At 38.9% G+C, this 25,546-nt stretch overlaps 1 protein-coding gene across 1 annotated transcript in view; it reads right to left on the bottom strand.

Moving 5' to 3' along the window:
- The window catches only part of LOC134527478 (protein-associating with the carboxyl-terminal domain of ezrin), a 95,123-nt gene that overhangs the window by 51,062 nt on the left and 18,515 nt on the right, over positions 1-25,546 (bottom strand). Inside the window, exons 3-4 of the mRNA XM_063360180.1 lie at positions 16,206-16,297; positions 2,945-3,114 (exon numbers count right to left, since the gene is read on the bottom strand). Of these exons, the coding sequence (XP_063216250.1) occupies positions 2,945-3,114; positions 16,206-16,297 (262 nt within the window). The remainder of the gene's footprint in view (positions 1-2,944; positions 3,115-16,205; positions 16,298-25,546) is intronic.

Genomic DNA, 25,546 nt, shown 5'->3' with positions numbered 1-25,546 from the left:
TTTTTAGTTACATATAACCAATAATTCAAAATGTATGTAAATGTTAAAATACTTTGCAAAATGTATGTTGGTCAAAGTACTTTGACTCAGTTATGTTTATATACACAGAAAGTTTAAAAAAAAAATACTAGTACATACATACGTATGTACATAATATTTTTGTGTTCCATGTTTCGTGAATAGATTATACACTGGTGCGCGATTCCACGTCCGCATGACCGGACTGTACACTCCCGCGTGCAGCACGGAGCCGTGCCACAGAGATTACCCGGCGCATGGAGACAGTCCATTACATTAGTGTACGCTGTTGCGTCAAAGTGGTGATAATTTTATGTATTGTAACAGTGATCTGCATTCCGACGGATTATACCGTTGTGTTGTGCGGAAGTGTTGAGCGCAACATTTCATAATGTCATCAAATGAACAGAAAAGAAAGCGAGTGATACTGTCCATCGACAGCAAAACAAAAATTATAGAAAGATTTCAGAGTGGAGAAACGATTGCAAACTTGCGACTGAGTTTAATGTCGGTAACACAACAGTGCGCGACAACATAAAAAATCGCGAAAAAATCCTTCAGTTTGCTTCACAGGCTGACACTTCAAGTGGATTAAATAAACGCAAGACGATGAACGAATCCACATTTAGCAGCTTGGACACTTGTTTGTTTGAATGGTTTCAACAGAAAATGTCGGAGGGTGTAGCATTAAGTGGCGTAATTTTATCACAGCAGACGTAATTTTTTTAAAAAAACTAGGTTTGACAGAAGAACCATTTTCCTGTTATATTACTTCTCCATTATTTTATGAGCACCGACTGTACGGAAGTGTGTGTGTTGCAACTAGTGCTTGGCACGCAAGATAAATTCAGCCTATCACTTGCTGACGCGGCGCAGTGATACGACGGTGTTTGTTTATTTCAAAACTCAGCTAAGAGTGAACGGAGAATAGATATAACGACCCCTCACGGTTCCCGAGATTAGGGTCGTTATAGAGAGGTGGTCGTTATAAGATTTCCGACCCATCTGCAACACTAAGTCTAGGCCGTTTTTGCACTAATTCCACGTTCAGCAAGCTAAAAATAAAAAATCTAACATTTTAAATTCATATAAATAAAGGGGGATAAAAACACCGTGAATTATACGAGACAGATACACCGTTTCAAAACCATCAAATCAAGTCTCAATGCACTGGTATGAAAAATCTTATCTCGAAAATAATTTTGAAGGCAGTCGTTCTGTAAAACAATAACCAGCCTGATGGTGTTACTGACAACAGAGCAATGAGCTAAGTGTGGCAGCGTCGCTTACGCGCGATGAAAAGAATGCGTGACCTTGGCAGCTATCAGCTGGGCCCTCGGACTGGCGGGCAGCTAGTCACACACCTCGGTGCAACAACGACTCGCGTGCCCACGTCTCCGCACACGAAAGACTTAAAAACCACTGCTGCCCAGCACTAAGCAGTCCGCTTCTATGTCAACAACGCACACGCACACAAAGCATGTGTATATATGTAATCTCCGAATGTCCACAGATGGCTGTCTGTGGGCTAATGACCTTTGAGGCAAGCATGACTCGGCTAACCGCGATTTTCGATTATCCGACTCACTCGTCCCCTTCATTAACACGGATAATCGGGGTTCTACTGTATTTTCATGAATGTAAACATTTCTTAAAAAGTCTCAATAAGATTATTTTTACCATTTTTATGTATTTTAGGAGTGATATTTGCACTTGCTGTGTTTTTTAAGAGGGTACCTTGTATTTTAACAAACATTTTAAATCATTACTATTTTTTATGTAATTAATCACAAGTAAGTCGCTGTACTAGATTTTTGCCTGTTTTGGCCTACTATTTCAGGTTTTTATAAATAAGTTGAATTTTGTCAAGTAATTTGTATTATGACTGCTGTTCTTAATTTTCATAAACGTGTTGCATAATAGTTATAGAACACGGGACTGTGTCTGGGGTGATGTGTAGAAAGAGATAGGGCATAAGAGGCCTGTAAGTGCAAGTGAGAAAGAAACAGTGATTCCCCAGTAAGAGAGAGACAAAAGCTGGGATTCCCCACTGGTCGTGGGAACTGTGTGATAACTGCTGTCTCACGGTGTGGGAGAGAGAAGGAAAGAGTGAATCCCCTGGCTCTATGGATAGAAAACTGTTTTCAATGTATGTCGCGTATTCTGATTGGCTTGTAATTTTTAGTGTGAATGAAGCGTGTGTGTTATTGGTCGGTGAGGTCATGTGACTTCTCCTCCCTGCGTGAAGGACACAGTGTCATGATCTCATCAGTCGTCTGTCGATCGCTGCACCAGGAGGGTGCGTTTGGTCGCTTCTCGCAAATTATGTAGAAAATGTGGAAGAGAAAATTTAACGTCGGTAGCTCGAGCCATTTATTGTTTTGAAACTTTTCGGACATTTTTTCTTAATTAGAAATTGCGGCTACCGACGTCGGCGTCTGGCTCGAGGCGAAATTTATTTTCGCTGGGTGCGGCCATGTTTGAGGCCGCACAGATCTCGTGTACTTACAGTAAGATGTTACTGAAGGACTTAAGCTACGTTTTTTTCCATTAATTTTCATCGCCCGAGCTGCGAGCATTTCTCGACAGGCGGATAGATGTGTTGAATGAGTGAAAAATATTTGGAAAGTGATTGGCTTCATCTGTTCAACATTCTATTTTGGAAAAATAAAAATAAAAATTACAATTGGCGCTTAACATCTTTTTATTTTTGTATATAATGAACCGTTATATGTTTATGACTGTATGTGGTGTTGTGTTTCTGTTTGTATGTGTTTGCACCTACTACCATGGTTCTGCTACCATACATAGGCATGACACAAATTTCAAATAAAAATAACAAATAAATCTCAGTAAACTGGTACTGCTCATTGCAAACATGGAAAAATCAAAACTGCTTTCTTAGGAGACATGTTATAAGACAAACCTGTCTTGTCCACAAGCAATTCTTCTGCAAGACAGCCAAAAGCATATTGGTCGATGGACGTTGGTAGCTCCGATGGTGAAAATGATTTTGTGTTCTCTTCTGGTGCAATATTTTTCTCACAGCGATGCCCTTTTATTTCTTGGAGGTATTTAGTGGTGAGGTCTGAAAAACTTTAAAAAGAAATAAAAAAATTAAAAATTCAATTGGCATTATTTATTCCATTTAATTTTTTTTGAACAGGATGTAATAATGTGCCAGCTTCCCAGTTCCTAGAGTATTTACGAACAAGGGCTGTCAGAATAAAACATTTCACTACAGAGTTACTTAACACAACGCTTGGAAACATACAACATGTACAACGAGACTGTTTTGTTTTGATACATTATTGCAATGACCAAAATATTCATGCTGCAAAATTAATGAAAATCATTTCAGAGAAACAAAACTTCTTGTTTAGACCTTAAGAGCATATTGCTAGAAATTTTCAACTGTATTTAAATAAACCCTAAAATAAAAGAACCCAAACTATTAAAACAAGTTACTTGCCACTGTTTTGGGAGGTAAATGCAAGCCTGGATCCTAGCAAGCTACACGTGCACCACTAGACCCTCTGTCCCTCCGTACTGCAGCATACAGGAATCCCAGGAGGACACCAGGCACCCAGCAACACAAGTGAAGCACCTGACAGCTGCTTCCTGCAACCTCTCTTTCTTTCTAATCAACAAACCCCTGGCCATTCAGACTGCATCCAGCCAACACCTTACAACTGAGCCAGGAGAAAAGAAATTCTCAATATGCTGTAATACAAGACGAATGAGCTGTGATGAGTTGGTGAATCAGATATAAGGTGCATGTGCAATTTATTTAATGTAACACAATTATATAACAGATAAAATGGTTCTAAGACTAACATTTTCCAATATGGAGTTTGAATTTTCATGTAAGTAATAGTGGAATGCAAAAAATAAACACTCAAAATGTTTTCAATGATGCTACAGTAATAGGAAAAAAAAAAAAAAAAAAACTTTTAAGTTTTTGTACTCCATTCTTCTTTATCCAACAGCACACCTGCAACAACGTTTTCTTCCTCCAGCTAAGTTGTGTTGTCTCTCTTACTAAAATAATGGCAATTACTTAACCTTTCTGATCTTTAGCTGTGTATAACTCTCCTCTTTCTTTCAGCTTGCCCACAAGCACTTGTTTTCTCCTCCTACGGTTTTCTCGATATATATAATATTATATATATTATACAGAACATAAAACATAAAATGTTTTATTTAATTGCAATTTATTTTAGACCACAACAGTTATTCTGATAAAGAGAAAAGTTTTTGTTTTAGGTACCTTCACTGACACTTATAACGGTTCGTTATATACAAAATAAAACAGTTCAACGCCGATTGCAAATTTTGATGTATTATTTTTATTTTTCTAAACAGAATGCCCCGACGAATCCAAACACTTACAATAGTTCATTCACTCGTTCCACACATATATCTGCCCGTCGAAAAACTGCTGGTAGCTCACATGACGAGAAATTACCGAAAAATAATCGCGTAGATTGAGTCCTTCAGTAATGTTTTACTGCAAGTACAAGAAAATGGGACGACCTCGAAGAGGACCGCACCCAGAGAAAACGAATTCCGCCCCGAGCCAACATACCTACGAAGGTGGCCACAATTTCTAATTAAGTTATATCCAAAACGAAAAAAAAGAAAATTAGGTTGATTTAAATATAGGCCTGGCTTCGACCACCAACGTGAAATTTTCTCTTCGTAAATTACATGATAATTTAGCGAGAAGCCATCGAACGCGACCTACTCGTCCAGCGTTCGACAGACGACTGGTGATCTCATGAACTCGTCTCCTCCACGCAGGGAGTAGACGTCACATGACCTCACCGACCAATCACACGCACTCTTCATTCACGCTACAGATATCAGCCAATTACTGAACAAGTTACAACACATGAAAAAACCTTTTACACACAGAACTCTGGGCTTCCCCTGATCAGTCTCTTTTCAATTTCACCTCGAAATCGGGGACTCCCATTCTCGTTCTCTCTCCCACACCGTGAGAGAGCAGTTATCACACAGTTCCCATGCAGGAGGGGAATTACCGTCTTTAGCTCGGTTGGCGGGGAAACACTGTTCCTTTCTCACTTACACTAGCCACTGTCCCTTGTTCTAGAACCATTCCACACGTTAAATGAACATTATCAATAGTAATTATAATACAAATTTCTTTACCAAATTAAAATCATTAAAAATAACCTGAAAAAGTAGGCCTAAACAGGTAAAAATCTAGTACAATGGCTCATTTGTGAATAATTACATAAAAAATAGTAATGATTAAAAATGTCTAATAAAATACAAAATACCTTCTTAAAAACATAGCAAGTGAAAAATATCAACCCTAAAATATATAACAAACGGTAAAATATCATTAGAAAGACTTTTTTAAGAAATATTTACATTCATGAAAATAATTTAAAAGAAAAATTATTTAATTAGGAGGGCAGGGTTCTGCAACATTACACACTTGATGAATAAACAAACTTAACTACTAACAGCAAGGTGTGTTACATGATGCAGTATGAATAAAAAAATTGGGATGGGTAGTACACTATACTAACACAATTTTTGGCGTGATAATGTCTCTCGTGGACCATCTGGTATAATTTAAGAGTAAAGAAATGAAACTCACCATTTTATAAATGTATTTATTAAATACTTTTTTTACTTTATATTGTGACATAGCATAACTTATGCCATATGATATTTTAACTAATTTGCATAATAATTTTTATTCATAATTAAAGTATTTTGTTTGTGCTTTAATATTATATGGGTTAGGTTGTACATAAAGATGAATGTAATATTTTATATTATTATTCTTTCACTCTAATTTGTTAAGTCAGTTAAAATTAATATGTCTATAAATTTACATTTTCACAATTATAAAGCACACTCAGGGCGGTAAGACTGTAACATTCTAGAACATTCTAGAAGATTTGAAAGAAAGGAAGCCAGTAATGGGAGGCACTGGCACCCTGAAGTAATATTATTTTTTCTATCTAAGAAATGTGTCGCTGGAAAACCCATCACTTGGGCGCATGACTGCGCAGCAATAGCCCAGAAGGTTTGCTGGATGCTTTTCCAGCCAGCCAATCAGGAGGAACCACGATGTGGTGTGACGTGAATTTCCTGAGTTTCAGAGAATAATTTTTAGCAACGCAATATTCCTATATGGTCAGTTACTGAATACTGTCCCATGATTTTTCAGTTGGCCCACGGAGTAGCCTCTCTCTGTTTCTATTTTTATAAAGGAAGGTAACTGCGTGGTGAAAGTCAGTTGTTGCTCAATTGTCACTGCATGCTGTTGAGTCATCTGCAACTCAAGAAGTTCTGACAAGAAATTTTCAAGTGACAATGTAACACCTGCTGGTCAGGGCCAGGCCAAGTTGCAACCTTCTTTTGTGTATTTTTCGGACAATATTAATTAGAAATTTGACACCAAGCATCGGCATCGGTGGTAGCATCCGAGTGGTAGTAAATGGGCGCGCGGTCCACGCACTTATTGACACTGCCACCAGCCATACCTGCGTCGCTGCACGGTTCGCCGAGGGGACGGGCTTCGAGGCCCACACGGGCCGCCTACAGCTGGCCACCACTGGGGACGCCAGCAAGACCCTGGCCAGCAAGACCGCCCTAGTAGTCGAGGACCTCTGGGATGACGTGATCCTGGGGCAGCCGTGGCTGCATGACCACAACGCCACGATCGAGGTACGCGGAGGCTGTGTACACATCGGCAACCAGGGCCGTCGTACAGTGTACAGCCTCGGACGCTCACCGCCCCCAATCAACCACCAGGTTAGTCTCGACGACTTCAAACATGGTATGCCCCGCGAGCACCAAGCCACCATCCATAGTGTTATTGCACCCCGTAGTAAAGTGTTCGCAACTGCAGAGCCGTTGAGACGTACGACTGTCACCAAACACAATATACCCAACCACCCTCACGTCCCTATGTTTATACCTCCCGGCAGCTACGGGCACACGGGCAAGCAAACCATACTAAACCAAGTGAAAGAAATGTTGAGTGATGGGATTAACGAACCCAGCGAGAGTCCGTACAATTTTCCGGTGGTGCTGACAGAAAAGAATGATGGGACATTACGTTTCTGCATTAATTTCAAGCCCATTAACAAAGTTACAATAAACGCACATCCACCCCTCTTAAACATAGCGGACACGATCGCGGGACTTGGCAATGCAAGAATCTTTTCCTTATTGGATCTAAAATCAGGTTATTGGCAGGTCCCCGTACGGCCGGAAGACCAGCCGAAAACCGCCTTTACAACACCAGACGGCCGACGTGTCCAGTTTTGCGCCATGCCCTTTGGGTTGCAAGATGCGCCGGCCATATTCCAAAATATGATGACACGTGTATTAGGAGACTATGCTGGCAGGTTTGCCGCTGCATATCTTGACGACATCATTATTTGGTCGCAGACGTGGGACGAACATGCGCACCACCTCGCGCTAATTTTGGAATGCTTAGCCGCTCACGGACTTACATGCAACCCAGAAAAATGCCACTTGGGAACAACAGAGCTGAATTTCCTAGGTCTGGTAGTAAATGCTGAGGGGAACCGCCCGACGACACAACTGTCTGTCATTGTCAATAAACCCGTGCCGATCACTCATAAAAAACTGCAATGGTTTATTGGGCTGGCCAATTGGTTGCGTGCTGTATTCGCCGCGCCCTAGGACCTGGAGAAGCAGATGATCGTGCAAACTGATGCTAGCCAGGAGGGGATAGGGGCCATCTTGTTACAGCTGGGAGATACAGGCGAGCCCCGCATCATCGAGTATGTCAGCGCAAAATTTGGTGACGTTGAATGACGGTACAGCGTAAATGAGCGGGAGTGTCTGGGCGTAGTGTGGGCCCTCAGGAGGTACCGGCCGCACCTGGAGGGGCAGCACTTCATACTGCGAACAGACAGCCAATGCTTGAAATGGCTGGCCACGATGCAGGGACGGCGGTCAAAACTAACACGGTGGGCCATGACGTTACAAGCGCTGGATTTTACCGTAGAACACGTCGCCGGGAAACAAAATGAGTTGGCCGACGAATTATCATGTCACCCGGATGAGAGCGTGGAGGCGCGGGCCGACATGGACTGGGGCGAGCTCTTACCACCTAAAAGTGGCATGCCGACACACAGCCACACGCACAGGCAAGCAGCGGCACTGTGCGCCATCACGGACGCGAGCCAACCCCCCACCCTACCACCAGGTGCGGAGTTGGACGACCGTGACACATTCGTGCGTGCTGCACAGCGTGGGGACTGACACTCACAGGAGCTGAAACGGCGGTGCGGTGAGGCGGCGTGCGACAGCTACCACGTGCTTGACAGTCAGCTGCAAGTGCGCCCCGCGGGCAAACAATAACCGTGGCAGACGTTCGCACCTGCAGGAACATGGCGCGATGTATTGAAAATGTTACACGTAAACCGACTTGCCGGGCACCCGGGTACCGACCAGACCATTCGCGCAGTACGAGACCTCTTCTTCTGGCCGGGTTTAAACAAATACGAGAGGAACGCTGTGCAAGGGTGTCGGCACTGTCAGTGACGGAAGACGCGGCGGACAGATGGCCGGGAGCAGCAGGTACCACGTCAACCCGCTGAGCCGTTCCACACGATTGCCCTGGACTTGATGGGGCCGTACCCGAGGACGGCACGAGGAAAGCGGTTTTTGCTGGTCCCCACCGACTGTTTTACGCGTTGGGTCGAGGCTTTCCTGCTGGCAAACTGCCGCGCAGGCACTATTGCGCGAGCCCTGGAAACTGAATTCCACCTGCGTTGGGGCTACCAGCGTGTCCTTTTAAACGACAATGCATCACAGTTCTCGGGACGGAAGTGGAGGGAATTATGTGGAAAATGGCGGGTTACACCGCATACCATGCCGGTATACAACCCCCGAGCCAACCCCACTGAAAGACATAATCAAGATATTAAGACGCAGCTGAGGCTTAGACTGGCGGAAGATCACACGCAGTGGGATACTCATATTACAGACATCACCTACTGCCTACGATGCCGCGTCAACACAGTCACCGGCGAATCCCCTGCTATCCTCGTTCAGGGACGAAATCTCCCCCTACCCGGCCAATACCGAGTGCAGGACAGGCAAAGCGAAGACTTAGAGAACACCCCGGTAGCACGTGTGGCATCGTGAGGATACATAACAAAGCCCGGCACAGACAAGCGAATTACCAGGCACAACACACGCCTGTCACAACACGACCGCCACCGGCATTGACGCCCGGCCTGATGGTCTACGCACGCCTGCACACGCTGGCGGACGGAACCCGGAACTTTTGCGTGGGACTCGCCCCCAAGTGGACCGGACCTGTTCCTGTGGTACGAGTGCTAGGACCCATTGCGGTCATAATCATGTTACCGAGCAGGTGTACTGCGAAATATCACCGGGACAATGTGCAAGTCGCACACGAGTATGAAGCGGAACGAGACAGCGTGGCGGGAAGTGAACCAGCGACCCCGACAAACACAGCGGGTCAGGTACATGCAGGCCCAGAAGCGTCTACCTCCACAGGCAGTTAGGAACCAGATTTCCATGGATTCCCGGAGATGAAGACGCAGTCACCGATCACCGCCCCGCACGCGACCGAGTTCGCTAGGCGGTTATTCGCGGAGTCTGAGGCAGAAGACACGCCCTTCCACGGGCTCCCTGAAGGACACACCCTCACCATTAGTCTGGACACCGGACGATAAGGAAGAATGGTCCAGAACGCCCGACCATGACGAGATGCTATGGCCTTTCCACTACTCCATAGAGGACTCAGACTTCAGAGTAACGGTAGACGAACCCGCCGAACCCGAAACGAACACGCCAGGAGAAGGGGTGACAGAGACGACTTCCGGGTACAACATATGCCCTTGTCGGACCCCACAGGACCTGAGCTGTTGTACAGTACAAAGGACACGAGCCACGAGCAGCACCGGAAAGCAGAAGTAAACAGTGTCACACCCACCCAGCTGCCAGCACGAGCTGTTGTCACATCGATCTACTTTGGGGGGGGGGGGGGGGGGGGGGGGAATTGACATTGTCCCGGGCTGCGCCCTTCTGAGCCCGATGTGCCACCACCTCCCCCCTTACACGCTGCAAGCCCCCCCCCCTTCCACCACCACCCACTACGACCCCGGCGTTTAACTGCCCGCCGAAGTGTGAAGTGTGTGTATGTGTGTGTGTAAGTGTGTGTGTAAGTGTGTGTGTGTGTAAGTGTGCGCGTGTGTGCGTGTGCGTGTCGGCCCGCGCCCACCAATGTGACGTCAGTGCTTCGCTCCTGAAAGTTTCCGAGCAAGGACGAACGGCCAGTGAGTCACGAGCGCTGCGAGAGGAAGGAGCTTCATGTACCTATCATCGTTTTTCGGAGCTTTTTAGTGATACATGGGGAAACGGGCCTCGCCACACACGGGCTACGTCACATCCCTGAGAAGAGTAGCCGGGTCCACATGCCCATTATACATGTGGTGGCGCCCTAAAACTTCGACGAACACTTCAACCCCCATTGCGGTAGCACGCATGTAATGTTGTTAAGTAATTTTTATTTAATTAAATATTTCAGAACTACCACATTTGTATGAGCTATGTGAAATGGTTCCTCTTTTGTGATTGACCATGTTACAGTAATTTTAAATAATAGCCCTGAGTTGCCATTTGTTATATAATTATTTTGTATATGTTTTTATCAGTATTGCTTTTATATGATTGTTGTCATTTTTTGAATAATTGTTTTCGATGTTAAAATCAAACCTTAGTGCCAAATAAAGTTGTATCAAACATATGCCTTCTATTATTTTCTAAGTACTTGGTCACTTATTCTCCCCGGCGTATCACTTTTTTGCACCAGCTAATCAGAAAGAATTTTGTGATTTTTCATGTTTTATTTTTTACAGAAAATCATTGTTGCAAGGGTAAGGAAATTTGTATGTGTGTCCTTGTACAGTGTTGTGTTGTGATTGGTCATTGAGGTCATGTAACTGCTCATTCCCTGTGTGGTTGTGGGTGGTTGTATAGCCTCTTTAGTTGTTAGAATGCCGTGCCGAGAGGTACTGTTGTTTGGTGGCTCAAGAAATATTTGTATGATAGCCTAGAGGCAAATAATTTCACCTTTGAGGTAGAGGCTGTGATACTGTTGAGTTTTAACCATATTTTTCTTTTCAAGTTTTGAAAGTTTTAACAAGAAATTAGGCCCCATACGTGCCCGGGTGTTCCCCCGGGACGTAGTTCCAGAGAATTCCCAGCTAGACTACAACATCGGTGGGGTCATTTATTTCATGAAGGCACAGGACTGATAGTAGCAATCAGTAAAAGTAAGTGTTATCTTTCGGATGTATCAAGGACACATATTTTTGTCCATAAAAGAACAAAATTCAAAATTGATTTCAAACTTTTTTATTTACATTCAACCAGTTACCGTTTAAAATAAGGAAATAATCATAGAAAGAACTAACACCCTACTACCTGCAACTTCTGACAAAATATTGTTTCAAGTGTTTATGTATGTGCAAGTAACTATCGTCAACTTAACGAGGCACAATTGTGACTTGTATAATTTTTATTTGTGACATGCCTATCAACAGTTAAGGATATTTAATTTTAGAGATAGGCATAACACAAATACAGATACACAATAGACAAAACATAAGAATGATAGGACTAACAAAAGGAAAGAAGACTCTAGGAGGTGGGCACTGCAATGTAGGACAGGAACTACAAATACCTAGTCTAAATTCCGGAGCTGAGTCCTGCAAATATCTGTTTTTTTAATGATAGTTAAAATGAATGATCAATGACAATGTAATACATTAGTTTGTAAAGTGACCTAACCTAACCTAACCTAAACTAATCTAACCTAACCTAACCTAATCTAACCTAACCTAACCTAAACTAATCTAACCTAATCTAACCTAATCTAATCTAACCTAAACTAATCTAACCTAACCTAAACTAAACTAACCACTGTCAGAAAAATCCTGAAGGGCTTGCCCATCCAAGGGGCAACAAATCAGACAACCTTTCAAAAACACCACTGTCAGAAAAATCCTGATGGGCTGCCCATCCAAGGGGCAACAATTCAGACAAGCTTTCAAAAACACCACTGTCAGAAAAATCCTGATGGGCTGCCCATCCAAGGGGCACCAATTCAGACCTTTCAAATACACTACTGTAAAAAAATTCCTGATGGGCTGCCCTGCCAAGGGGCAAGTTTTCAGGATTATTTAAACACTTAAAGAAACATGTTTTCAGAAATTGGATGGGCTGCCCTTCCAGTTGCTGTACAAACAAACCATTGCCAGAAAAATCCTGAAGGGCTGCCCATCCAAGGGGCAACAATTCAGCTCCCCCAAATTTTATACTAAATGGAAGTTTAATTTTTTCTGTACACAAAATAATACATGGTTGCCTGTACAAAAATGGTGGCAGGTTAAGGTTTCTGTTATATAAATTAATTATACTCTTGCTCTAAATTAGTGTGAGTGTTCCATTTTGTTTGGAAAACTTGGGATTTAATACACCAATCCCTCACTTACCACGTCTTCAAATTGCGCGAATCCATTTAGCGCAATGTTAATATTACTGCCCCAGTCTTAAATAGCAAGTCTGTAAATTTCAGTTAGCACAACATTGCCACAAGCAAAAAAAAAAAAAAATATCGGGCATGACAACACCAAGTCTGCTTAAACTAGGTAAACAACAGATGTACCGTGGCACACAGTTAGCAATACGAGGGGGAAGAGATGTGCGCGCAGGTCTGACTACGCTATCGGCTGTTGTACAAACATCAGCAATGACAAGTTCAGTTGTGGATATTGACTGTAAAGGACCAAATGTTTTTAGGTCCGCGCGTCTGCTGTCGGGCCGCACCGTTGCTGCTCGGCCACAGATTGGGCCGTTATGAACTTCAGTCCAGCCAGTGGCAGGGAACTCGCACACACAAACACAAAGGCACGTCTGCCCATTCGCCTGCCGGTAACTACGTGCACAAGCACCTGCAGTTGGAATCATATTGGAAAAATGTCTTCCAACTGAGAGCATCATGCATCTTGTTTGAGTATTTGAGACCAAACTAAATTTACTATGTGGTGTAGAATGTCATGAAAGCCACACTTATGTTGGTCACACTTTACTTTTAAGCAAGTCAACTGTGCGCACAATTGTACGATAAAGGACTCTATCAAAAGTTTATATAAGTTTGATGCTGTTGGATGTACTAGCGGGAATATATTTGATATTAGATACTGTAAATTAGCAGATGATTCACATCGAAAATGTTGTTAAATGAATGTTGAAATGAAAAAAAAATCACTGGCCTGACAGGATTGGTGTGAACCAAGCGGTTATATGTGAACCAAGCGGTTATATGTGAACCAAGCAGTTATACGTGAAAAAGGACTTTAATTTTTGCAAAAATAAAATAAACAGTAATATCGGTTTCACAGCCAGTAAAGGATGGTTTGCAAAGTTCGTAAAACGGTATGTTCGTGAGTTAAAGGTTACTTCCGTGAGGTCAAGCCAGCCGCCAACTGATGATAGTACACAACCACTTATCTCCCATTACGCGGTGTTGCATTATCATACAAAGTATTCGATGGTAGGCTTATAAAGATAAATGGTGTGATATATTTATCATTGAGTGTTATTCTACGCATTTATATTATGTAAAGAATATTTCCCTAGACATTTTGGAACACATTAAGTAAATTAATGTTGCTATTTATGGAGACTAATCCTTCAGAATACGTGATTATGAATAACAAAAACATTTTAAAGAACGCATTAGTCGTGCTAAGTGAAAGATTGGTGTACTATTGTTAAATATATGTTACAAGGCCATCAGTAACAGAATAGCCTTTAAAAATAAAAACTGGTAATCAAGGGCGTCGCCAGCCGATCACCTGAGGGGGGGGGGGGGGGGGCAAGTTGTGGGAAAAGTATGTATTTTTTTTGCATTTGGCTACACTTTTTTGAATCTCTAGGGCTCTAGGGGGGGGGAGGCAACTGCCCCCCATACACCCCCCCCCTGGCGGCGCCCTTGCTGGTAATCCATTTAGTTCAGTTGACATACTAGGTGTTAAGTATTAAGTGCCCCAAAGAACCAAGCTCTCAGAGATGGAGGGAAAAGAGATTGAATCTGAGCTGGTAATTGATATTTGAGATTAGTGGAGTTGTTTGATGAGACATAAAGACTTGCAAAATATTGAGCAAAAGAATTAGATATTACAATAGGGTCACTGGAAGCAATCCCATTAATTTTTCTTGATAACCATGTTTTATGATTTTTACATAATTCCATAATTTTTTAGGATTTTTCTTGATGATGATGTCTGCCATTTAAGTAAAATTTATTTTATCTCATTTGATGAGTATTTTTTATTGCTTTACGGTAATGGGGAAAATATGTATAGTACTGAGGGTTGTTATTTCTTTTAAAGATCTTAGGAAAATGTATTTTTTAGATTTCAAACCTTGTATTAGTTCCTTGGAAAACCAATAGGAGATTTAAAGACTCTTTTGGAAAATTTGGAATAAAAGCATTAATTTTATCACATAAAAATTAGTTAATTGACCAACAAGAGCCTTAACTTCAAACGTCATAAAAACATCAGTCCGGTCCTGTTCCCTAATGGTGTTGTATATACCCAGATTTTTGTAATTTCAATAGGTGGAGATGATGCTGTTTGTAAACTGAATTCATTGTAATTTTAATGTATATTTAAGGATGTGGTAATTCTTATTTAACAACTGCTTCAACTTATTACATTACTTCACAATGTGGTAGATTTGTAAAGCAAAAATCTAACAGATTTAAAGGACAATATTATTAACCTGAAGTAGTCCCAAGGTAGTAGAAAAATTAAGCAATTATTAGTTTTTATATATGAATGTGATATATTAAAAGTATTTTTATTAGTATAATCAACACCAGGTACATTGAAGTCACCAAACATGAACAGATCACCTTATCTTCTAATGTTTCAAGATATGTTACATATGTATTTGAAATTGTTTAAGGGGGGGAAAATCTGTTACCAACTATTAGATAGTTAGATGGCAAGGTTTTAATTTTAATCCAGAGCGCTTCAATTCCAGGTATATAATAGATTTTTATTTGATGGACTAATGGAATTTTTTTTTTTAATAAGTACCATCTTTCTAACATTGTAGGTGTGGAGTTTCTATTGGATTTAAATATGTATTTTGATCCACGAAATAGAGATAATTTATGCTGGAATTTTTAAATCTTCAATAAAAGAATGTTAGCATTGTTTGTGAAAAGTAACCCACATAGCAGCCAAGCACCTAGAGACCAAATTTTTACTTTGCTGAACTCTCACCTGAGAAAAGTTATTTTCTTTCTTACCTCCAGTAGAAAAAACATTTATTAATGTTAATGTTTTAACATCTTTATATAATATAATAGGCTGAAAAAATTTCATTTTGTGCCACCCAAATGCAATTTGAGACATATTATTTGTCCAAAATGTAAAAAATACTGTAAACTTAATTTAACATATTAACTAGGGAAAAAAGTCTGAGAAACATATCAAAACAGCAGCACATCTTGAATGCTTGAAATATATATAAACTCTAAAGAAAAGAAATAGAAATGATATAAAGTACATTACATGCTATTTTCCATCATCTCTATTCATAACCTATGTATAGCCTTGAAAAAAATTTTTGTACTGGCAAGACATATTTCTCAGAAGATTACTTTAAAATAAAAACAAATCTAACAGCAAATTAAAGGAGGCAAACAATAGTTGGTATTACACACATCTGCATGTGACAACAATTGCTATGTGGGCAAAAATTGAAGGGGGAGGGGGAAACAGAAATTTTGTTTTAACAAGACAAGATGATTTTTTAAGTTCAAATTATAATGTATCATTATACATAAGAAAGTAATTAAAGTTAAAATTCATATTTAAAAATGTAACTGTACCACCAGAAATAAATTAGAGCCACATAGTCAACGTATGATTTTATGTTTGTTGGTTTATTCTGTTATCGTACATAAAAGCTAACTATAAATCAATTTAAATACTTAAAAAGTTTATACTGATTAAACTTAAATGTATATATTACATTTTAAAACCAAACTGTTCAAAATATAAAACCTAAAAATGTATATTTCTATCAGTAAAGTTACAGATACAACTCACCGACAGAGATACTCAAGCCCTCCTAGCTTCCATGTTCCATCTGCAGACACGTAAATGGAAGCACTGCACACATTGTTGTGTGAGGCCTGAGCCTACAAGGGAAAAATAACATGTAAGTTGATCACCATCAGTTTAGTATTTACAAATCATCCTACCTTGATAAATAAAAAAAAATACATAAATATTTCTGGCTCCTAAGATAGGTTTGCCACAGGTAGTGACACAAATGTTTCTAATGCCTCTGAGGGAACAACTACGAGTATATCAGTGAAGATTGCTGGTTCCAGTACCGAGGGCAAGTATCAAAACAGACCCTGCGATTGCCCAAAGCAGTACATTTCCATCTTCAGGACTGCATCAGTACTCAACATATGTTTTGTTTACTCAGCATTTATCATTATCATATGTCTTTAATAAAGTGTATTTGTTTTTTTTTAATTATTAACACCCAAATTTCAGAATTCCTTTTGAAAATAATGATTTCATAACAACTTAATTATTTTCATGTTACATCATTTAATTTTGTCTTAATGTTGATTACTATATGTTTCCTATAATGTTTATGTACAACTATTAATTTTAACATTATTCCAGAGAAAACCTTATGAAGTTGAGAGATCTTAATCATTTGCTCATATCTATTGACTAGCCAATTCAATATATGCTTCCTTGTTTTAAGAAAATAACTTGCATACTTAATTTCTTGTGCCATAGTAAATATTCTCATGACAAAATATTGATCAATATGATTTCAAATATGGAAGCTCGTAACTATAATAACTGTAAAACTTGTATGCATAATTTGTCAAATTATAAGTAACCTTTTAAAGTGCTCTGTTCAGTCTCATTTCTGGTTATACTAGTTGCTGAGATTTCAAATATTTGAATTATGTTAATTTTCTTTCATAACATCATTTTTTGATACTACTTTTTTCCAGTTTAAAATGTAATTTACTTTTTCGTGATATTTATATTATTTTGCACTGGCACCCTAGTTATACATAAAATACATATCTACTTCAGTCAAGTTATAAAAGACAAACTATCATTACAAGAACTCATATATTTTCTGCTCTTCATTCCCATATGCACCTTTCCAAATTTCATTTTAAACAATTTGTGATAGTGCAAGTACCATAAGGACATAAGACTTCTATTGGAGGCACTCAAAAGACATGTGAGCTTTCCTAAAGATCTTCCAGCTATTCATTAGGTGAAATTGTGTGTAATCAGAACAGTGAAGTAAGAAGTTTTCAGGTAAGGTGCATGTAGGCACCGCCCCAAAGTGATAAACTGCATGACTGACGTGGCGCGCGCTACTTGCTCATGCGGGCTCGAAGTTCGGGGTCCGTCAGAGCAGCTCAACCATCTGGATGGTTCTTGGCTAGTCTGGTCGGTTGTCAATTAGGCATAAATAGGCCTGTTCTGGGCCATGCCTGTCAGACAGAGGCCCTACAAGACATGAAGACGTCATCGACAAAGATCGCCGCTGTTCCGCCTGCTCGTTTACTCCGTCAAAACGTTGCCTGCTGTCGCAGCCTAGTGAGTCCGCACCAGAACCTGAACTTCAGTGACACCAGCATTTCTTATTTATGTACTCGTTTGGACTTAGCTCGTCGTCCAGTTGTAGTAGTGATGAGAGGGAACTGTTCGCAAGGCGAGTACAATGTTTCAGTAATTTCCGCACTTAACCACGGTGAAATATATTTTTTGCAAGTAGTAAATGCAACGCAAAGTTGAGAGTATCAGACGTGCCATTCGTGTAGCTTGCCTGAAACTTTAGAATATGTTTCATATTTTGTAAGGGTGGCTGATCATATTTTAACAGCTTATTTCAAATGGTAAATGGTAAATTGTGTGTGTGTGTATGTGTGTGTACATGTGTGTGTGTATATAATGTTGTTTTTTTCTGGTTGATGATCAGACATAAGAGAGAATTAAGTGTAAATATTTTGTGAATATTAACTGCTTTTGTTTCCTTAAAATCTTATTGGAAGTAGCAACAGAATTGTAAATAGAGATAATTTCCATATTTGTTCTGTAAAATACATCATGCTATTAGATATTTTTGTAACAGAGCAAGGCACTTCAAAGTTTGTTGATTTCCTTTGCATTTTGACAGTGTCTGCCTGAAGTTACACACCATACATACTTTGTCTCGAACTACAGACGAGCATGAATAAGGGTATTGTGGACATCGATATTAACACCCTGTTTAATGATTTGAAATTTTATTCACAGAACTGTCTTGGCCTCCATAGAGAACCTGTCACAAAACAAAGCATAAATATTGTTTTCTTGAAGACTCTTAAAAATTGTCTATAGCATGGTTAAAACTGGTAGATGAAATTTGTAATAAAATATTATGTAACTGCACACTTTGTGTCTAACTCGTGCTACTAGCCTTTCAAGAGCCTTGTTATCATCCCGACCGTAACACAACTGTGCACTGTAAGCCAGTAGTATCAAAAAACACTGTCAAAACACAACTATAAGCAAAATCAAACAAAAATAATATTCATTACTTTAGTTCTGATCCAGAAATTCTAAGTAGAAGTAGATGCTATGAAACTTCAAGAAGCAATCTGTGAGTATCTCCTGACTGTGGACAAAACTCATTGGTTTTAGTACAATATTTGGGAAAGAAAATGTAACTGTGTTACAACCACAAAGTCATTGCAATTGAAGACAGAAAGTACAAGGAATCTTTCCACTCAAATAATAATAATATATTTATGTGGCCTGTTGTCAAAGATGAAGATGTGCCATTGAAAGATATTGTAAAAATTCTACCAGGACCTCAAATGGATCGGCATTGGGAAAAATTACATTTCAAGGCTTTCCTAGAGAATTACTGCCTTAATAACTCCAGTATGGCCTTGCCTGTCAAGCACGCAGGTCGTGTGAGTGTGCTGCTGCAGCAACTGAACTCTCACACATATACTTTATCAAATGGTATTCATACCAAGTTTAACATCAAAGCTGCTATAATATGACAAATATTGCAGCCATTTCAATAGTTTATACCTCCTATAAGTAATACCAAAATATTTTGTTTGAAACCAACCAATAGCTCAAGGCATGGATAAATTAAGTGTTGAATGACAATAAAAATTTATACTCTTTTAGTAGAGGACAATATAAAATCCATTCAAAGTTATTGTAAACAATTTGATTATTAACTAAAATATTTATGTGAAACTATTTCTGATACAACCAGACCTTATTGCAAGGGGTGAAATAAATGACTAAGAATACAATTTTTGACATGACGTCTAATAAATCGATGAACGCCGGCTGCACGCACGAAAAAGTGTCCCGTAACGCACATTGTCCCATTACGGATGTCCCACTACGGATGTGTCCTGTTAAGCTCATTGTACGCATGCGTGGCATCTCTCTTCCACTCGATTGGAATAACCATCGATTTGACTTTTCAATCATATTTTCGTCGTTTGAATTATTAATATTATGTAATTTAACGATCGTCTGATTTTCAGCACAATCAGTACGGTTATTTAAAACTAATGTTGAATATTCAAATACGCTTTTAACGAACAATGATGTTTTACAGTTACACATAATAATTCAAATTACACCCGGGATCTTTTGCACAATGTTTTAAAAAATATTCTAACACATTATAAATAAGTTTGGTGTATTTGGGATGCGTATTTGTTATAAAATCGTGTTATAAAAACGAAATAATATTATTCCCCTACTGTGCTGCCATCTACGGTGACGGACGCGAACCGAATGAATCGTGATATCTATCCGCTATCGCGGGAACCAGGCACTCCTTAATACATATTTTCCTTTGTTTATCGCGAGGGGCGTTATTATTAATGAATTATAAATAAAATTTTGTGGCCGGGGCCACAATTGCATAGGTAATCATTTTGAGCACTGGAAGACATAAAAACAAAAATATTCTCGACGGACTTTAATCTCTGGTTTTCATTGCTTATTACAACAACAATTTCGGCAATAAAGGTAAATTATTTTTATATTGTTCTTTGCTAACCTCAACCTCCTAGCATTGCGACCGAGTCCGTGGCGTAATTCTGTTTTCATGCATTTCAATGTAACATTTTCATTGCTCTTTGCTAACCCGTTCCTCCTAGCATTGCTGCAGAGTCCGTGGCGCAAATATATTATTTTTGACTGCATCTTGGTGTTGGGTAAGCCATTTTCCTTCACATCATCCTTGAAACACTCCCATTCGTTTCCTACTTTTCCTATCATCATCCTATCCTTAACAGAATAACACAGATTGGAAGAAGTTAAATAGCAAACATGTATAAAAGTTATAGTTAAAATAATCTCTATTAAAGTAATAAACATATTTGAATTAATGAGTGCAAATAAAAGTAAATTTATCAATTAAATTGTAGATTTCATTTCACTCCTTCTTTATATCCATACTGTGCCGTTAATCAGTAAATTTGACACGATATATTTTAAATTTTTATTATGATTTTAAATTTTTGTGTGGAAATTTTATTTTCTCTACTAGAGTGTGATTTTAATTTGTTAGTCTGGTGTACTCCTCTGAGTTAAACTTTGTCTCAGTGCTCTGAAGCCCCTTTCCCATCGGCGTATCGGATATTTTGCTGGCCTAATCCCTGACTGGCAGACAGCTTACCATTTCCCCCGCCTTCAGTCACGCCTCAAGCCTGTAATATCATTTCTCTTCGTGACCCTAACTGCATAGACAAGCCTGTAGCTTGCAGGCGACCAGTTCGCAGAGACGAGCTGAGATTGGCTTTTTTCATCACGTGTTAGTGTTATGTTCGCTCCTCTGCAGCCACGACGGGACGTAGATTCCCATCAGCGTTGCATTTTACCCCCCCCCCCCCTTCTCAGTTCCAAGTAAGACCAATGACCGGTCGTAACCCCCTGGGCAACAGTGACCGTTCTCAAGGTCTTCTCGCAAAAGCGAGTGTGCCAAAACTGATCACAAGCGCTACCTAGCGACCAAGTCGCGAACTTCTCCGCTAACCTACCCTCTAGGGCGCCAGAGAGCAGCACCTGCTTTCCCTTGAGTTATATGGACGCCAGGCGCGAGTCGATTGTTTTCAACTCAGACCCCTCCGACAGAGTTCTCTACTGTCGCCCAGTGATGCCAACTTCAAGACTCCTGCTAGAGTTTTTTTTCTCGCCCGCATTCGGGTAAGTTCGGAATCTTTCGGCGGCCCAGACCTCCCTCCACCTGTTAGAGCCGGCGGGCACTTTTAATTACGAGACGCGGTTTGCCGCGACACAGATCTACTCGCGTCGCGTCTGCAGACAGATCTCCATCGAGTATCGGCGAATCGGCAAGACTTCATCCGACCGCTAACGACTATGTAGTCGCTTTGCATAAGGGATGCTATCCCTCAAGTCAATCCTATAGTAGATTAGTCTGTCTGCATAGTTTAATTATTTGCCTTCAAAATTTTTTTTCTTTTAATCGTTATTATGAAGAAATCATCCGCGTCCTGCCGCGCAATTCGCGAGCTCCAGATCCTGGCTGACTCCACGACTGCAGCGTGCTGGGCAACTCCCCTGTTTTGGTGAGTGATAATTCGCGCCCCCCCCCCCCCCCTTTTTTTTTTCCTTTAAATCTTTTTTTTGGGCATTTTCTGCCCCATAGACTGTCTGTATACAAGTTCTAATCAGGTTTGATTTGGTCTGTTGCAGACAGGGTCGATGACAGGGAGAGACTGATGCTCCCATCTCGTGGCCCCCCCCCCCCCCCCCTTTCCTGTTCCGTGGGTCACATTAGAAGAAACATTTCTACTACCCGACGTGATCGTTTTGAAGACCCCGGGTGGTAATGTAAATTCAACATTTCCCCCTTACCTGGCTACGAACTATCTTAAGCGGATGACCAACTCACCAGCGACCAGTGTTTTTCTCAAGAAAATGTAAAACGAATAGAACTAATTATCAATGTAATCATCGGATCCATCCAACTTTGGGTGTGAAACTCATAATGCAAATGTTTATATTTCAAACTAACAATGTAAATTGGTTTAAGTAAGCACGGGCCGGCCCATTTTCGTTTTTCTTTTGTTAATCTTTGAAAATTGTTAAAACCTTTTGTATGTAAAATAATGGAAACAAGATAATTCATCAGTGCAAATAAAACAGGGAAATATACATCAAGTTAATCGTGTAGTTTTTATTTATTGATTTTAACGATCCCCCAACTTCCTCCTTGCTTGTTACAGGAAGTTCCTAAATTGTGTTTGTTCCCCACCTCGTGTCGCCTCTGGTAAATCAATTTATTTAACTTATTTTTTTTATCCAGCATGTTTCCAAGGCTCTTTTTTATAATTAATTCCAAATAATTCTATTTTGTGGCACGAGGGGTGTTACAATACAAAATAGTGATAATTCAATAAAAATGATTCAATTTTATTCATAAAAGTATGCAATCATTTCATCAATGTTTTGTTATGACGTTACGTTAAACTATCGTCCGTAAACCGACTTTACAGACAACCAATTTTTTTTTACTCATTTAGTATTAAAAATTGTAGTAATTCTAAATATTACCAAAATCATTAATCCGAGTATATTTTTGATAACTGCAACCCCCAATGCAAGGTGCGAATAAATTTAATTCTTAGCTTATGTGAGTAAGTGGGTATGTTATCTTCAAGGGAGTTTTCTCTAGCTCATGGCTATGTCATTCTTATTGACGATATTATAAAAACTATACAAACATCCTGAATTCATTATTTTTTTTTAACAATTTTACTACATGAAAAATATGAAAATATTCATTCCCTACATAAAGTTTCCCGAATTAACTTTGAAATCCCTGTGTGCCATAGGATTTTTTTCAGGGATGTCCAGATTTTTTAAAAAAACTCCATAGACTGCAAAAATGAATTTTTACTGTAATATATATAAGACCATAGACTTTACATTAGTATTTTTCTTTTTTTCCGTATTTTTTTTTTTTTACAATGTGGCCTTCAACAAATACTGAACCTAAAAATTAAAAATTCCATTAACCGGGAACTTGGGAATCATGCATGATATTTTAGTAGGGTTAGTTTATATAAGCAAAGCAATCCTTGGTTAACCAAGCTGAATAAAACAAAAAATCCCTTTCGGCACTGCCTACAGGCATAGGTAGATTTCAAAGTACCTATTTCTTCTGGCTATATTTTAGAAACTTCTATAATTTCCTGAAACATTTTAAGAACTAACTGTAGCCTACATAACATCCTATATGTTTGCCGATATTCAAAAAAGATTGATTTAAAATTTTCTCATATTCCATGCAGTGAAAATATTTTGAAATTTTTTAACTTTATTCATCCAGCAATGAATGTCTTAACAAATTTCACAATATGTCCACTTAGGTAGTTATGCAATTATTTTTGATCTTCAAACACTATTTTTCATTGCTTTCATTTCTTTTTGACAAAGGTTTATGGTAACATTAAGATGGTTATTAATAAATTTCAACAAATTTGATACTAAGAAAGTTTTATTTTTTTAAATTTCAACCCCTGTTTTTACAGTAATAGTTTGTTTCATTAAAAATTGTTTCAGCCTAAATTTTTGGCATTTTACAAAAAATTATAAGGATTTGATAGCATATCTATTAAAAAAAAGTAATTACATTTTGACTTGTTATTTCCACCCCTCGCACTAATGGTTTAAGTTATAAAAATGGTTTCAGACAAAGGTTTGAGGTAAAAATTATAAGATTTAAAAAACAATCCGAACAGATTTGATTATGTAGCTATTAAAGGAGTGACAAATTTTTTTTTATTCTACCCCTTATTTTTTCCACCCCTTACAATGATGGTTCATCTAATAAAAATTGTTTCAGACAAAAGTTTTAAATAAAAATTATAAGATTAATATACAATTTGTACGAATTTGATGTCGTGCCTATGAAGGGAGTTATATATTTTTCTGCCAACCATTGTTCTTTCAACCCCTTGCAGTTATGGTTGGTCGTATCAAAAACTTATTCAGACAAAAGATTCTGGCATTACCCTTAAAAGTTATAATACGCTCAAATAGATGAGATATTGTCCATGTTATGGGAGTTACAGCGATTTTTCTGTTTTTCAAAAAACCTTCCCCATTTCTACCCTACTGGTCCATTAACGAACTCAACCGAGATTTTCCACTAATAGATTTTATGTATCAGTTTAGAAATGATTTGTGAAAAATTGTGACAGTTATCGTGCCCACAAAATTGTGATGTATATAAATATATACATATAAACTTTTGAGTTGATGATGGTTTTGAGGTCTTAGGACCAGGAAACGAAAAACTATATAATAATTTTTCGAAAGTCGCACTTTGGTAACTACTACAATAGGAACAATTTCTTTGAAATCTACCCAAAAAAAAAAAAAAACATTTAACTGGAAAAAAAGTTAACTTAGTAGAAAAATCTCTTCAACCTTTGATTTTATTCCAAAGAATTTATTTATTTCTGAAGTAAATAATTAGAATAGCATTGAATTTCTTTGTTTAACTTGCCGACTATTATAGGTCTGTAGTTGGTACGCAATTTATTTTATTCAATTCACCTAAGTAAGTTTAATTTACAATATTTATATACCTACACAACCCTAATAAAAAAATACATAAAAATAGTAAAGAACTATTACTACTATTGCCAAAATAATTAATTAACCTATCGGACCTAAGAAGGCACTTTACAAACTTATCCCTAGTAAGTTGACGTTGGCAAGGCAATACAATTGATGTATAATTTTACTGTAAAGGTGTTAATAACTAACAGTTGAAGTGTGTGAATTCAAAAAATGAAGTTTTTAACCTAACCTCTCTTTCATGTGCCACGATTTATAAAGATTTTTAGCAAAGATAGGCTTTGGACTGTACTATCATATAAATATGTACCAATATGTTACAATATGTATGTTCTAATATGTACTTACAATCACAATGCCAAAAAATTTTTTATGTCTCTCGTAGAAGTTAAAAAATGTGTGCGCTCCACTTAACGACCTAGCAATGACTGATCTATAGAATATAAACATCTACACATTGAGCTGAGGCCACTGAACTACTCACTCAAAAACCACTTCACACTGCGTCACACTCAATGTGTTCCATGTCATCTAAGACGAAAAACTCAAGTTTCAGTTTTTTCAAATTTTTTTTTTAAATTACGCATCTCATGATAATCAAACGTTTTTCTTCATGATACATGTACAATATTTAAATGAAAGTACCCAACTTCAAATAAAGACCGTGAACATTTTTTTCATTTAACAGTTTTATGGAGTTTTGAACAAAATTAAGTCGCAGTGTTGCAATCACTACTGCTACCCAATGCCCAATTCTGTTAAGA

The sequence above is a fragment of the Bacillus rossius genome, chromosome 1 (assembly GCF_032445375.1).
Source record: "Bacillus rossius redtenbacheri isolate Brsri chromosome 1, Brsri_v3, whole genome shotgun sequence".
Taxonomy (NCBI): domain Eukaryota; kingdom Metazoa; phylum Arthropoda; class Insecta; order Phasmatodea; family Bacillidae; genus Bacillus; species Bacillus rossius.
The sequence above is the reverse complement of the archived record's forward strand: the minus strand, read 5'-3'. Positions and strand labels throughout refer to the sequence as shown.